The sequence below is a fragment of the Amyelois transitella genome, chromosome 11 (assembly GCF_032362555.1).
Source record: "Amyelois transitella isolate CPQ chromosome 11, ilAmyTran1.1, whole genome shotgun sequence".
Classification (NCBI taxonomy): Eukaryota; Metazoa; Arthropoda; class Insecta; order Lepidoptera; family Pyralidae; genus Amyelois; species Amyelois transitella.
The window spans coordinates 7,046,473-7,061,853 of record NC_083514.1 but is presented as its reverse complement, the minus strand read 5'-3'; the positions used below and the strand labels follow the sequence as shown (position 1 = coordinate 7,061,853).

The window sequence follows — 15,381 nt, the reverse complement described above, 5'->3', positions numbered from 1 at the left end:
GTCTAAGATAATGTTCGCAACGCAGGTTGTTGTTTGGATTTTGGCAGAGTAGGGCCATTTTTCCTGAGGATAAGAAGGTTGCAAGACAAGTTCCATGAGAATTGTTCTGAATTTAAAATTGAACTATAATAATATAATTTGGGTAAAAAGAACAAAAATAGTTTTGATAAAAAGAACCGGTCTAAAAGTCATATTGTAAAAGACGCACTAAAAGTAATCAATTAGAATTTACAATACAATACAATACAAATTATCTTTATTGCCCATAAAAAAAATACAAACGTAGTAAAAAAACATACATTATGAACATGTTGAGCAAAGGCGGACTTATCGCTTAGCAATCTCTTCCAGCCAACCTTTGGGTAGTGAAAGGTAAAATCCTGGAATTTACTATGACTATGGTATAATATTATGGTAGGTATATAATATGAATGAATATAATTCAGTTAGTAATTTTTATTCATCCTTAAACTCAGATAGTTTACAAAAGTATACCAAATAAATTAATCGCAATGATAATATGTTTCCCCGATAGATATGGAACTAATTTATTATTAAATCAGTTAGATAACTACTTATTATTTAAGTGCACATGAACTAAGAGTGCGTAACTCTACTAATAGTGCCACAAAGATAGAAGAAACTGGTTATACAATAAAAAATTTTTTTAGTACTTTCTTTTTATTTAACCAATTTCTAAATAGGATTTTTATTAAATATAATTACGTAAGCTGTTTTTTGATATTAGTAAGTACTGCCGGTAATTAATTCTGCTTATAGTTTAGAATCAAAGATAAACACCGCATACAAAACTAAATATGAGAAGAAATAATAAACACAAACAGTAACAAAACCTGAAATAAACAATATAGTTGGGACAAAGTGCATGTCATGAGCGCAACGGCCTTAGCCAGGGCCGCCCAGCGCAGGCAGACGCGGCGCCCGCCGCCGCCATGGGAAAATCAGGCTTCTCCGCCATTGGGCCGGCCAGACCCGCCCCGCGCCCCACCCGGCCCCATAAATACGACGCCACTCGGAGCACCTCTTCATTCCTCGCTCGCGCTCCGCACGCAAAGCACGTGTAGTGATCCCTTTTGTTTGCCAGTGCTCGTGTTTAGTGACTCTCACGATGAAAGCAATAACAGCAGTGTGCGCGACCGGCGCCTCGGTGCCCGGCATCGCCAGCGGCCGTGTCCACAGACACAGGGAAGGCGAGAACGCTGAAATCCAAATGTACCTATCCAAACTTCAGGATTTGGTGCCCTTTATGCCGAAGAACAGGAAGATTTCCAAGTTGGAAGTGATTCAGCACGTGATCGACTACATTTGCGATCTTCAGTCGGCGCTAGAGAACCACCCCGCGATGGATCAGTTCGACGCAGAAGTTGCGCTAGCCTCGCCGCCCTGCGCCACGACGCCGCAGCCTCGCCCGCACAGGCGCCCGCTCGGACCTCGCTCCGCGCCAAACACAATCCTCCGCAAATCACCCTCAAGCCAAGAACATAGAAATCAAACGGTAAGTTTCACTTTATTTTTTTCCATTTTATTCTAATTAGAATATTTAATAACTACGAAAAAATTATTTCCAGAAATTGTCCGTTTAAATTTATTTTTGACTTTTAACTTTAGTTTCATTCTTCTGTTTGTATTTAAATTTCACCATTTAGTTTCATTTAAAGCTTCTAAACTGAGTAACCTGTTTGTTATTTAAATAATTCCTGTACGGAAACTGCAGTAAGATTTTCGCTCTACCGAACCATTAAGTTGAGATAGGTACTACTTTAAATTGCATAAAAAGTAAATGTCGATGTTTTGCGGCGCGCACCTGCGTGTTTCGCAAGTGGGTAGGTAAAAGCGGAGATGCCGATGCGGAGTTTCACAACTCGTAGTCAAAACATTAAAAATACAGAATTTACACCCCATAAATTTTTGCTAGTAACGCTTCAAAGTTTTTAGTAAAACACGTGGAGATTAAAAGAAAAAAGATTCATATGCTCTCCTGTATTCACATAATTTCTCAAAATCTGTATATAGAGAAATTAAATCAAATTCATGTATTAAACATCTATAATACCGCTATTTTACAAATTGCTCTGGCGACGCAACTCGGTAAACAATTGTTTGTGCAATTAACTACGTAGGCATTCCATCACCGAGGCACCTTTAAGACACTTGGCACTTGGATTCGTAATAGTATGATCAAAATATCGTCCATAAACCTCATTTTAACAAAACCGGTGTAATCTTGACTAAATAATTTTGATAACTACTATAACTTACTGTAGCTTTAATAAAAAAAAATGGGTTTTTATAATTTTATAGAAGCTGTAAAGTTATTATATAATTAAAGAGGAAGTTGTTATCTCTTAAAATTTTAGGAAAACCTTCAAGAATATCTTTACAGTTTTGCCTATAGATTTGTTAAAAAAGTTGTATATCATCGGTAAAGTACCGACTGTACTAAGTTTCTTAAGAAATCGTAGAATCAGTAAACAGTCACAAGCCACTGCTCACGCATGCGTGACGGCTGTTTTGAATTTCAGCCTTGAAGCGCGGCCACCTGCGCCGGCGCCGAGTAAACGACCGTGTACTGACACACAATCTGAATATTCAACACATATTTATGCCGCGTTTAACATTCCGCTTGACACCTGCGCGTGATTGCCGTTTCGTCATCCCCATTCGACGGCCAAAGTTAGTTTCTCCCAGAGAAATACAGCAAAACACCTAAATGCGTTGTCGTGTCTGAGTTTTGAACGCAGCAGGTGCATCGCGAAGGATTTATTCATGTGCTTGCGATTACTAGGCTCAAGCGCAATGCGCGCTCGTTAATACTTGGTCGAGTCGCGCCACGTAAATTTTAATCACTGCCAGTTGTTGAAACCGAGGGAACTGTTCAAAACAAGCTTGATTTAGGAGGCGCAACATGCCGTGCTGAATTAACTGCACGACACATTTTTACAGCATTAATAGCCTTTATACGTATTTTACATGTAATCCGACAAGTAATAAATTCATCTTTACGTGATATTACTTAAATTGCGATAAACTTCTTCTTCCAAATGCTGTTATAACACCAACCAAATAGAAAATGTCCCTTATAAGCTTAAATTCCAATACGCGCCGGCGCTTCTGTCTCTTGCGTCAATATACTCGCTGAATATTTATGATGAGTTTGCCTTTGCTCATCAACCATTTATTCGCTGTCGTTTTCTACGGAATCTTTAATTTTAATGATCGCTTAACGTCAATAACCTTAAAAATCAATAATTGTGATTTGATCTCTGATCAATCCAGTTTCAATTAGCCTTAGGCGCCGGCAATTGGAGCCGATATTTACTAATACAACGCCTACAATATTAAAGGAACTATCAGAATGTCGACTAATCGAGCAGCATTCCTGAATACAAATGCGGAATATTCTCGCAAGGACATTTGAATTTCTAGTGTAAACATTTTGTTTAGAGGCAATAATCAAAGCGTGGCTGTAGGCAATCGTGGCGGAATTTGAGGTAAGCGTGCACGTCGTGAGGCGGCATTTCACGGCGGTATCTCGTGAGGCATCGCACTGTGTGCTACAAACCCTGGTCACGAGCATAAGCCACTATCGCGACTGTAATTGTTGCCCGCAGCTGCCCGCCGCGGGCGTTGCGAGGTCGTGGGACCCTATTACCAATGCTCTCCAGACTCAATTCGTCTTTCACAATTATCTTTACTTACTTTATCATTTTACCACGCCTGTATTGTTAAATGTCAACAGTGACTGTTTGACTTTTCACTCCGACCGTAATAAGCTGTTAAGTATCATAATAAGCACGGTTAGGCGTGTAATCCAGTGCGGTGGCAACCCCCATATTATTGCACATAAAGGGCCCGACCCTATTCATAATCGTTTCTCTCATATTTAAGATCGTTTATTTCCTTTTTATTGAAAGTCTAACGAGCTTAACCACGTTACATACAGTATGTCAATATTCCTTAGTCATCCAATAAAAAGCCCGCATACTGATATTCGGAATCAATTAAGCAACCATGGTAGGTGCCGTCGTCATAGACAAACTATATTTCGTATCTTCGTAGCTCGTAATAAGTACAGTTTATTGTAAGTACTTTTATTTTTGATGCTTTTGATCTAGTAGCTGGAACAAATAAGCCAGTATTTTTTTTTAAATTAAGTTAGATAGCACAATCCTTCTGCCGGATGCGAGCAGGCTGACACCCACGCAGCCTCGAGCGTCGGACAGACGCACTAACGAGTCGCCATCGCCAGGTGTCCGCGCCCACGCTCACACTTCTGACTCTGAATATCTTTGTCTCTCGTCCCCCGTCCATAAATTCGCATCGCACACGTGAAAGTTTTACGACCACCTTAACGCTTCTCTGAAGCACTAAAAGGAGGCGGCGCGGCGAGTAGACAATGCTGCGAAATGTCTCGCCAACCTTTGCACACGTGCATCGATTTCGCCGATAGCTTGGATTCCATCGGCGACGGATCGATCGAGGGCATTGTGCGGGTAACGGTCGCTCGCAGCTGCGTGTGAGCACACGTGACGGCGCCGGTGGCCGGATAGCTAAATAAATGATGTACATACCTATTCATTACCCGACCAACAATGCTCGTCTCATAAAGGGATTTCACGTGTGCGCTCTCGCGAAGTCCCGATCCGTTCGGGACATGTGTCTCCCTTTGGTATGTGTCCGTAAATAGGGTGTAGCCACGTGCGGCCGTTCAGCTGTGTCGCGGATGTGTACGGACGGGAAGCTGTGATCCAACACTCGCTGATATTGAGAACGTTACGCTGAAACTGTAACTGAAGTTCATACCCACTGTAAACATGGCCAATAAATTGTAACAGAGGCTTTCCTTTTGTTTTCGGTTTAATCAATTGACGGGTACCGGCCTCGTCTGCACTTAAATTAGGGTGACGAAACAACGGAGCTATTGTCCGGGCACTAATGAATTAAAACAGTGTTGAAACACATCGCATATGGTAGGGGCAGATGGCCCGACGCGGGCTGGGTATGCATGTGCTACATGATACTATTTGCCACTATCAGTATTAACCGTAAAACAACCAGGGGTCATCTTTAAAGCTGTTATTATAGTTGTTTCACGTTAAGTCTACCCAAACATGCAGGTCCTTTAATCATCCTTATCAATTAACTCATGTTGCTTTCATATCACCATTTGGTAGGAAACATGTGCGCGCGCATCTGTGCTTCGATTGGTAGCTGCACCCTTCCCTACCGATTACATGGGTTCACCTTCTGTGCTATCGACTAGGCCCTTCATAATTGGCACTCCCATTACTTTACTATATACCATCTGATTATTTTTGTATTTATGTTTTTTTTTTCTTTTGTTACAGACTCCTGAAAAGCAGAATCAACCAGACAGGCCGTCGTGCTAAGTGATACCTAGTTATAAGGGACATAATTTATGGTGTAATATAAGTGAAAGCCTCAAGCCCTTAGAGGCAGGAGACGATGACGACGCCTCCGTCATCAGTTCCAGTGAAGATCATCCCGCGATGATGTCCTAAGTACGATCTCGTTACGATCAATAACTACTAACTACACATAATTGTTTCGTGGCATTACGGCGAAGACTGTGCTGCAATGCAATCACCCGTTCAAGCGGACTGTTATTATGTTATACTTTTATGTAAAAAGCTTTACTAGTTATTACTCAGATGATTGTAAATTTGAATGTTTGTAAATAGGTATGTTGAATGATATGTGAACATCAATACAACCTATGCCTACAGGTCTCTTGAAATACTTTTGAGTTTTATACAATTTGGCAATGAAACTTTTTCTTGATATAACGCATTATATTAAGTTCATTCTTTACATTTTAGTTAACAACGATGCTTCCAATTTATATCAAAGACGTAAACTAATTAAAAGTTGGTTTATCTATTATTTGTATTATTTTAATATTTTTAAGTTACTTCTTCTAGTGTGATTTTGCATAGCAATTATTTGCTATAAGTTTATTAAAATATTATCAGAGTGCAAATCGTGTATACTTTTATTACTAATTTATAAAATGCGTTTTGCACATATACTAAATGTAAATATAGTATCTAATTGAGAAAAGAAAATTATAAAAAATAGTGAAAAAATTATGAAATTGAGACCTTCTATGATTTTATTATGATTTAAGGTGGAAATGCTTTAATTATCTCGTATTCTTATAAGTTATGGTGTATTATAATTTAAATAGACTGTTATAGTTTTAATAATGAAGGAGATAGGTGTGGTCAATGTGTTATTAGCGGTATTTATCTAGTACTATTGTGATATCATTTCATGTCAAGAAACGATCACTGTTTCGCCTTATAATTTCAGTCACAAACATGTGAATTGCATGCACAATTATTTCGTCCATGATTATTTTGTTTTCGATTTTAGATATAAATTTAAGCACTGATTTTCTGAATAAGTACCGATAATCAATCAAACCGAAATAAAAGATCATATTGATATTAATTTATTTTATTTTCATATCCCTTACACCCTAAAAGCACTTAAAATAATATTTCTATGTAGGCCCAGGTAATTTACGCTGAAATTCACTCTCAGATCACCAGTTTTTAAATCGTACAAAAATTTAAGAAAAATAGGTTATATCAAATTGCCTACCTACTACTTCTTAGTAATGTAGTTATTCACACATAAACACACACTATTCGTAGTTTTAATTTACTAGCTTTTGCGTGGGGCTTCGCTCCTATGGGGATTCCAGAAATAAAGTAGTCTATGTCCTTTAGGTCTATTCTTTTTACTATGTACCAAATCATCATCAAAATCGGTTCACTATCGTTTGAGTGTACTCGTTACCAACATACAAAAATACAATTTATCAACATACAAAATTCAAACTTTTTCTCTCTATTATTACTGTGGATATTTTTTGGCTACGCTTTTTTACTTACATAGGAATATTTTTTACATTCCCTACGGGGAAAACAGAGCCAATAGTCCCAAGACTGGAATGGAATTGGAATGCTAACGTATAGCTGGATGGATGTAAACAATCGAGATTCAAAAATAGTGTTATAGTTTGTTATCTCATTGCCTTACAAAAACAATAATCATATTATTATATTACAATTTTATAAGCGTTTACCTTAGTTAATTACTTAATTTTCGTTATTATGTTATCACGACTGCAAATAAAAATAGTAAATACATAGTACCTATATTTTTTACAAATTAAAGGCAAAAATCTCTCATTTCCAAGATCACACGATTGCATCACGGCCAATTATCGCGACTACAATATTTGGTCAGCTGCGTGAACTACACTCAACAACTTATTGTTTTATACATAATGGACTCTAACACTGTGAAATAAAATAGAAATTCTTATAATCACTGGTGATAAAGAGAAACCAGAAAGCAGCAATAATTGTTAACCTTGTAAACAGTACTGTAAGGTGTATAATGGTAGAGCCTTAGTTTTGTGAACATTTGTTCGACAAATATTAACTCAATACTGTCATAGTCTTGACTTGAAAAATACGGCTAATTATTAAAGTTAAACAATGATGACAAGCAGCAAAAGGTGCATTTTCTGCAAAAATGAAACTAAGCTATCGACCCTGCCAGGATTCGAACCTGGAATCTTCTGATCCGTAGTCAGACGCGTTATCCGTTGCGCCACAGGGCCATGCAGACATTTCCTGAAATTTGAGTTGACTCCAAGACGACATAAAGTCAATGTCTCTGAGAATTCATCTTACATTCCAAATACAAATTAAAATGGTTAGGTATATTCAGAGCAAAGAATATTCTCGTAATGAATATAAATATTTTACTACTATCTTCAAAGATGACAGTAAAATGAAATGACCTAAGCACAAACACCGTTATGCACACATTGGTCAAAACATGTGGGCAGAAATCTCCTTTCGCGGTTGGCAAACAGGGTCATTTGGCCATAATAGTGTCAACATAATCCATCAATGATACCTTTTTGTCATTGCTTTTGTATTATTTTTATAATACATAAGCCAATTTTTGAATTTAGATACTTCTTTGGCTTTTTTTAATAAAAGATAAAAATAATTATATTTTTACATACAGTACTACTCGTAACATCGTACATATAATCACGTCTATATTCCTCGCGGTGTAGCCACGTTCAGCTTAATGAAAGAATTGCGATTCAAACAATGACAGGTTGCATCCCAAGAAGAATCCCAAGTTTTTAATCCCTTAGTCGCCTTTTACAATATCAATGGGATAGAGTTGGAGAACTCCAACCCCGTTCTATTTTTTTTCCTATTGGTATTTTATTTAATTTTACATCATTTTTAATTACGCGATATTAAATATAGCACCTGGGTGACCGATTTGACTGCGCTTGACCTCAATCTGCCTGGTGGTGATGAGGCCTAAGGTGGTGCACGCAAACTAAAGTTGTGACTTTTAATTTTTGCCTTGAAACCCCCAAGTTATACGTATCGGGGAGGGAATTCCAAATTTTATTTATATACATATTTCAAATTTCATCGAAATCATTAGAGCGTTTTCGAGAACGCAAGTACAAATAAGAATATTTCTATATGTATAACATATATATAACATTAAATTTAAACATGTTTACGTAGGTTAACAGAATCTTCGTTAACAGAATCGTTATAAAGTTCAAAAAGATTTATGATGACCTTTATAACTTCATATTCAAATTAAGGACGTTTTTAGTTTTATAGTTTAAACCGAATTTGGATTAATGAGCAAATAAATAAATGAACTTACCGACCACTGACGCTCTAAATTAAAGTATACGTATGTACGAGTATGTATGTAAGTCGTTAGTAAATAGATTACGGTTTTACCGTAACGCGATAACGTATCGGCATCCACAACGATAACGTTATTATTTCTTGCACGTTTATTATGAACTAACAATTTTTATAGTACATGTGCACCGAACTTTTTACAATTTTGGTAACACCAATAAATTTTATTTGATTTCATGAAAATACAGACTCTATAAGCACCACGCCTGGAGCTAACATATTTGCGTTTATTATTTGGACATCAGTTTCATTTTCCCATTTTTTATGATATAACTAGAACACATCACTTTTATTCTGATATCTGAATAGTTAATTTTTGTTTAGTTAAATATGTTAAACTATATTTATGCACACGCCATACCGCTCTTATATTCATCTCTCCTCATGGGACATGATTTGTATCTTAAAATTTTTTTTGAGAAAAAGATAGTATTAGTAAACACAAGTACTCGACATTTATAAATCACACATTACTTTTAACGATGCAACTAACAACAACCTGTATCAAAAACTTCACAACGTTTCATATTATCCGTTTATGTTAACCTATTCTTTCAAGCTGGTATTGTAGCAAAACAAACAGCGAATGCCAGCTGCATTTCTTCCAGTGCAGATTGTAAAAGTCTTTCAAGGGAAAGGCTTAACTTAGGATTCTTCTTTTACGCGAAGGGCAACCAATCCGTCACTATTTGTATCTCAATTTCATCATAAAGCCATACTACCGATCGTAGGTAGCCTTTCAGTATTTCCAAGACTGGCTACGTCTACCCAGTAAGGGATAAAGACGTTATTATATTTATTATGTATGTGTATTCGTTTAAAGATGCTTTGAAAAATCTAAGGCGTAAGTACATGCGGAACTGTGCTATATAATTTTTTATCGTTAATCTCGACTAATCGATCTAGTTTCTCAGATAGTGGATGTAGACAGGTGGGCCGGCAGGTGTTTGCACCGAGCCTGATAAGCTGATAACCGTACACGTACTGAAGCACCGAAGAAATGGGTACAAACAAGATTTGCGCATAATTCGCATAACATTGAGTGATTTATTTAAGTACCTATCGGAAAATTATAAATGAGTTCCTGTGTACTTAATGAAATACTAACTTTTATTGTGTTCTATTCGCAAATTTTGTTTTGACTTCATAGTCAAGCACCGAAAACAAAGCTTTTCACGGCATTTAAAATATCACTTTTATGCATTTAGTGGGCCCTGAGAAACCAACAACTGAGAAGCTTATCGGAAAAACGCTTTGATAAATATGAGATATGTAGTGAGATAAGTTGACAGAGCCAGCAGTTACAAGGTTCGGAGGGCATATTTGGTTATATAGCTTTATGAGATTTAGTGATAGGTCAGGATAAAGATAGTTTACGAATTCCTCTATTGTAGAACTAATTGATGAATAGAATTACCAGAAAACGCACCCCGGGCTCGAAGCATAAAAGTTGTCACCAAAGACCAAGAACACGCAAAGCGAGAGTAAATTGTGAGTAAATAAACAATAAGTTAAACTTACATACATTTATCTGTACAGTTTCCAGAGGTAAACTCGAAATGCTATAAGTAGCCATGTAAACAAGGCGAAATGACGACATTCGCGACGACAAGCGTGCCTACAATCGCAAATGAATGTCGTTTCGATACCGAGGAAAAGTAGACTTTAAAATTAAGAAAATTAAGCCAAATATCATTTAGTATTAGGTTGTTTGTGTAAACGTTAGCCACACGACTGCTGATAATAAAATTTTGATTGTTTGCAGTTGACAAAAAGTGTCGTTTTGCTACCGTAACGAACACTTCACAAGAATCAAGGGAAAGACTTATAAACTTGAGATTCTTCTTTTAGGCGATACCACCTACTACACCTAGCACCTGTCACTTTTTGAATCTCAAGCCCATACAGCTGAATGTGGCTTTTCAGACTTTTCGAGATTGTTGGATCTGTCTATCCCGCGAGGAATAAAGACGTTCGACGAAGTTCACTACGGGTATCTAAAAGCCCTGTAACAGACATAAAAGCCAGATCACTTGCTCTTGTAAATGAATCAAAGGCTTCACTAACAATTTTGTTCTCAATAAACTACGAATACTTTATTAGCATATGGTTTGCAAATATAATTACCTATATATGTTTAGCAAATAATTTTGTATTGAGGGGTAAGGATCGCAAAAGTGGACTTCATGATAATGAAAATGATTTTAATAATTTCTTAATAATTACTTCCAAAACCATACAATATTAAATTACGTCTTGAAACGTGGACCCAATTGAGAACGAAGGTTCGAAGTAAACCACGAAATATTGCAACAAGACGCGTAACTAGCCGACGCGATTATGCCAACCATAACAATAGTGCCGTACGGTATGTACCTCATAAATCACTATGTAACACGACATCATACAATGTACAGTAAGCCACGAGGCTAACACTCAAACTTGTAGGCAGAAACTTGGTTTGGTCATATTTGATTGTTGGATTATTTTGACTGTAAGCAGAATAATGTTTAAGGAAATTTGGAATTACGTCTCTCAATACCTTGGCTGTGATGGGTTAAAAAGCGACTCAATGGAATAAGCACTTTTACCAAAGTCTACATAGCAAATAGTATTACCAAAGAAGTTATATACTATTTGCTAAACATATATATCGAGCCGCCACATAACTTGACCTGAACTTGACTTAGGTACTCTCTCCTGAATTATGATGATATGCGAACGCGCCGACCTTTCGAAAGATGACATAAACACGAGAAGGATGGTAACAGAAAAAAATATGATGATTCTTGTTCACCATAACCTTGTATGTAAGTATAATGAACTCTCTCTGTGGGGCTTACTGTCAATATTTTCACACAGCTTATTAGTTCAAATGTTAAAGCTCTATTAAGAAAACATAGCTAACTAGATTGGAGTAATTCGATGCGATTCGATTAGATCATAAGTGACTTTACAAGTGACTTTAAACCACACTGTTATCTGCACATTGATGATATCTGTTATCAGTTATCAACTACCATGCGTTAGAGCCTTCAGACAGGTGTTCGCACGGAATGCACCTAGCGCACTCGATCAGGATGTGATAAGATATTGCGATGCGATGTGCACGATACGCCACACTCATCGATGTACTTTATTTATGAATCACTCAATGAATATATACCTAATGATTAAGAGCTTAAAACGTATCAAAAGACTATCTTTATCGGCCCCAATACGTGAGATACGTATTGGAGCAGATAAAGTAAAAATAATATGATTAAGACAATTTTTCTTGTATTTTTGCAGCCTGTTAATCAATTCACATTTTGACACATCGAATAATTAAAATCACCTGCTTGATTGCTATATATCAGTACTGCATAATCTGTATACCTGAAAATTTAAGTTTTATAAAGACGAACTATTGTTTGCCTGGAGATTTGAAACTGTTGGTAACGTTAATGGTAACGTCTTTAATTATTAATTACTTTATGCCCAGTAATTGTAAAGGGAGCAAAATGTCGGCCAAAATTACTGTGTAAGGTCATTTATAATTCATTCACTGATGATGATTATATAATCACGCCTATATCCCTTGCGAGGTAGACGGAGCTAGCAGTCTTGAAAGACTGATAGACTGACCATTTATAAATATGGTTTTACTATTTCATTCGACGAAGCCCTAAATAAATTTAAATGGATCTCGTTGCTGAGTGCTACACTGTAGATAATTTCAAAGTCGTCTTCGTACTAAACCGAAATAGCGTGCCAATGGGACCTCTAGTTAACCTTTCACGCTACTTACTTCATTTATTATTCATTCTGTAATTGCCGCCAAAGTCAAACTTTTCACTTAGTATTTACCAGATGTAACCATGATTCGACAGTCAAGTCAATTATTAGTTTTTAATGAAAGAGTTGTGTGCATTACTTTTTTTTAGTCTTATAATTGTTTTTAAATTCATTTTACGTACCAAATTGAAAAAATGATTTATATGAATTATGAAATAAACGTTGTTAAGACCCGAGATCAAATGAAAGCTAGATTTTTCGACGAGTTTTTTTATTTATCGAAAAAACTTCTGCATTCTTAAAAGAACAATCTGAATCGTTTCCAAAAATATGAATGTATCTACACATTAATGTAGTCAAATTTATCACTGTACCTTTTTGTAAAGTCGGGTAAAAAATAATATTTGACTAAACTATTATATTCAATGAAGTATACCAAACACTTGGCTCTAAGGTTTTTTTTAGAATAACCCCCAACATAGCCGTAGCATACGCTTTAAATATTCAAAGGGTGTAAAGGGCAACATTGTGCATATTTCCCTTGAGACAACATTTTCTATTCACCCCTTATCTACTATAGACTTAGTTTCTTATGATAAATATTTGGTATATAATAATTTTGGTTTAAAAAGCTCATCCATAAATTCATCTATTGTAGAAACATTTAGATACATGTAGGTAGTATGGTATGATCTTAAACGCATCGAAATTTCGTTGCGTTACAGTATTGATTGTATTTTTTAAGTTAAAATAATCATTACATTGACTGCCTACATTATTCATTGCTAATTTCGCTGTACAGTACTACACACATAGTGTCTATACATAGTGCAGTCATATTTTATAGGAAAACGAAATAAATATATTAAGTCTCTAACATTTTACTTTATTTCTTTTTTCTTGCCTATAAGCATAGCCTGTGTAGAAACTATAGTTAACTTCGTATATATTACAACAATAGCTGCTAACTACTTTCAGCAAAATTATGTGCATTAGTGCGGCGGAAGTACTGCCCTAGTCACCTCGCATTGTGAAGTACCGCCGCGGTGCCGCGCATACAACCATAGACAAACAGGCTATTTTTAGCACATTGTCTACGCCTCGCTCTTCTTATCGTACATATAGGTATCGACGTAGTAACTATATTATGCAAGTATATAGCCATACAAATGGGTATAATGCGTATGGCATAGTTCGCAAATGTTAATGTATTTTTATTAAAATCTTGCTAGCATTACATTTGTTTTAGAAAACGTGGTTCGAGAAGGAAAACTACTGAGAACCTTTATATTATTAAGTGAAAATTTTTCAATTTAAATTCAAATAATTTGATCTGAATGGAAAATGTCTTACATAAAGAAAATTAAGGTATGTAACTCAAATTAAACTTAGGTAATTACAAAATTTAACATCGATAAACGATAATATGGAATCAATTTAAATAGCTTGGGTAACGTCATTGTAAAACAAAAAAATAGAAAACAAAAGAGCCTAAGTACTGCATCTGTAATTATAAACTGCAGCCTTCCAAAACGTCTTTACCTAGGGGTACCTATTTCCATATTGCACGTGTGCGCATCTCATAATCGTAAAACCGCTTCGTCGCGTACGAGATTTCTCGGGCCATTTATTTAGTTTTAGTGCATCCCGCAGCTGAGTAAATAGGCGGAGCTTCATGGCTAAGTTCGGACATGATCTTTAAATTAAAATTTAGAACATCTTTACGAAGGGAAACTTCTTTTTTATCGTTTTAGACACTTACCACTGACTAAGACAGAAGAGGAAGCCTATTGAAAATTCAAGTAAAATAAATGCATAGAAATATTAATAGGCATAGAAATCAGAAAAGTTCCGATTGTCATGTAGGAAATAGAGTTTCGGCATAACACTGTAACGCCTAAACTGCTTAGCCAAAAAGTAGTAAGACCAAGCCGTATCGCTTTTAAGTTAACTTACCTAAATGAAACAGTTCTTTATTTCGAAGACAAAAGATTTGATTGATTTAAAATTTCCCAAAATAGTTTCAGAAAATGGGGGAAATAATCCGAATCTACCAAAACCTCCAAATAGAATGTGAATATATGAGCTGCGTATACATATTTATAATTTCAGCCCAGCCGTCATCGCAGTCGTGGCCGAGCGGTTAAGGCGTCTGACTAGAAATCAGATTCCCTCTGGGAGCGTAGGTTCGAATCCTACCGACTGCGGGGATATACTTATTTGTTAAAATATTTTTTATTATTATAATTTTTTAGACTTTACAGAAAGTTAAGTTTTAAAAAACATCAATAATTATATTAAATGTAAGTCCTCATTACATAAAAGAAAATTATTATTATATGAAATTATTCATTTGAACAGCCATAACTCCGTACTGGTAACAAAGCTAACAAGCACAGACGAGCACACAAATCGCTCAGGAGATACCGACGAGGCGGAGGCTCTCATTAGCGATCTGCACGTGCGTTGCCTGCGGCTCGCGGCAACACAGGGTTGTGACGATATTATATCGAAAAAAATATATATTGTGGATAGTTAAGTAGAGGACCGTTATCACGGCATAATTTACAGTGTGCTACACGTTTGGTTATCACCTTATAATAAGACTTTATGGCCGGATAAGCAATGATGTAATTAAAAAATACAGATTTTTTTCTATGCTCTATGGTTTAATTTCAAAGAAAAGACGTCTGAAAATATGATGTGAAATAAAAGAATATTTTTTGACGTGACAATGTATGAACAGCTGGCTTCACACATAATTGCGACTAAAATACATCGCAAATGTGTT

At 36.1% G+C, this 15,381-nt stretch overlaps 1 protein-coding gene and 2 non-coding genes across 3 annotated transcripts; 2 read left to right on the top strand and 1 right to left on the bottom strand.

The window, feature by feature from the left end:
• The first annotated feature begins 1,037 nt into the window (after positions 1-1,037).
• Positions 1,038-6,491, top strand: LOC106135117 (protein extra-macrochaetae). The gene is made up of 2 exons (XM_013335319.2): positions 1,038-1,516; positions 5,370-6,491. Exons 1-2 carry the CDS (start codon positions 1,130-1,132, stop codon positions 5,409-5,411), a joined length of 429 nt encoding a protein of 142 aa, XP_013190773.1. The 5' UTR covers positions 1,038-1,129; the 3' UTR covers positions 5,412-6,491.
• A 1,114-nt stretch (positions 6,492-7,605) lies between these two features.
• Trnar-acg (transfer RNA arginine (anticodon ACG)) lies at positions 7,606-7,678 on the bottom strand. The gene has a single exon. It is a non-coding gene; the product is annotated as a tRNA-Arg (tRNA).
• Positions 7,679-14,715: 7,037 nt separating this feature from the next.
• Trnas-aga (transfer RNA serine (anticodon AGA)) lies at positions 14,716-14,797 on the top strand. The gene has a single exon. It is a non-coding gene; the product is annotated as a tRNA-Ser (tRNA).
• Positions 14,798-15,381: the final 584 nt, after the last annotated feature.

Excerpts from the sequence above, each read along its gene's own strand:
- LOC106135117 (XM_013335319.2), top strand. The coding sequence starts at position 1,130 with ATGAAAGCAATAACAGCAGTGTGCGCGACCGGCGCCTCGGTGCCCGGC. Across the intron at positions 1,517-5,369 it reads AAGAACATAGAAATCAAACG|ACTCCTGAAAAGCAGAATCA; the intron begins GTAAGTTTCACT and ends CTTTTGTTACAG.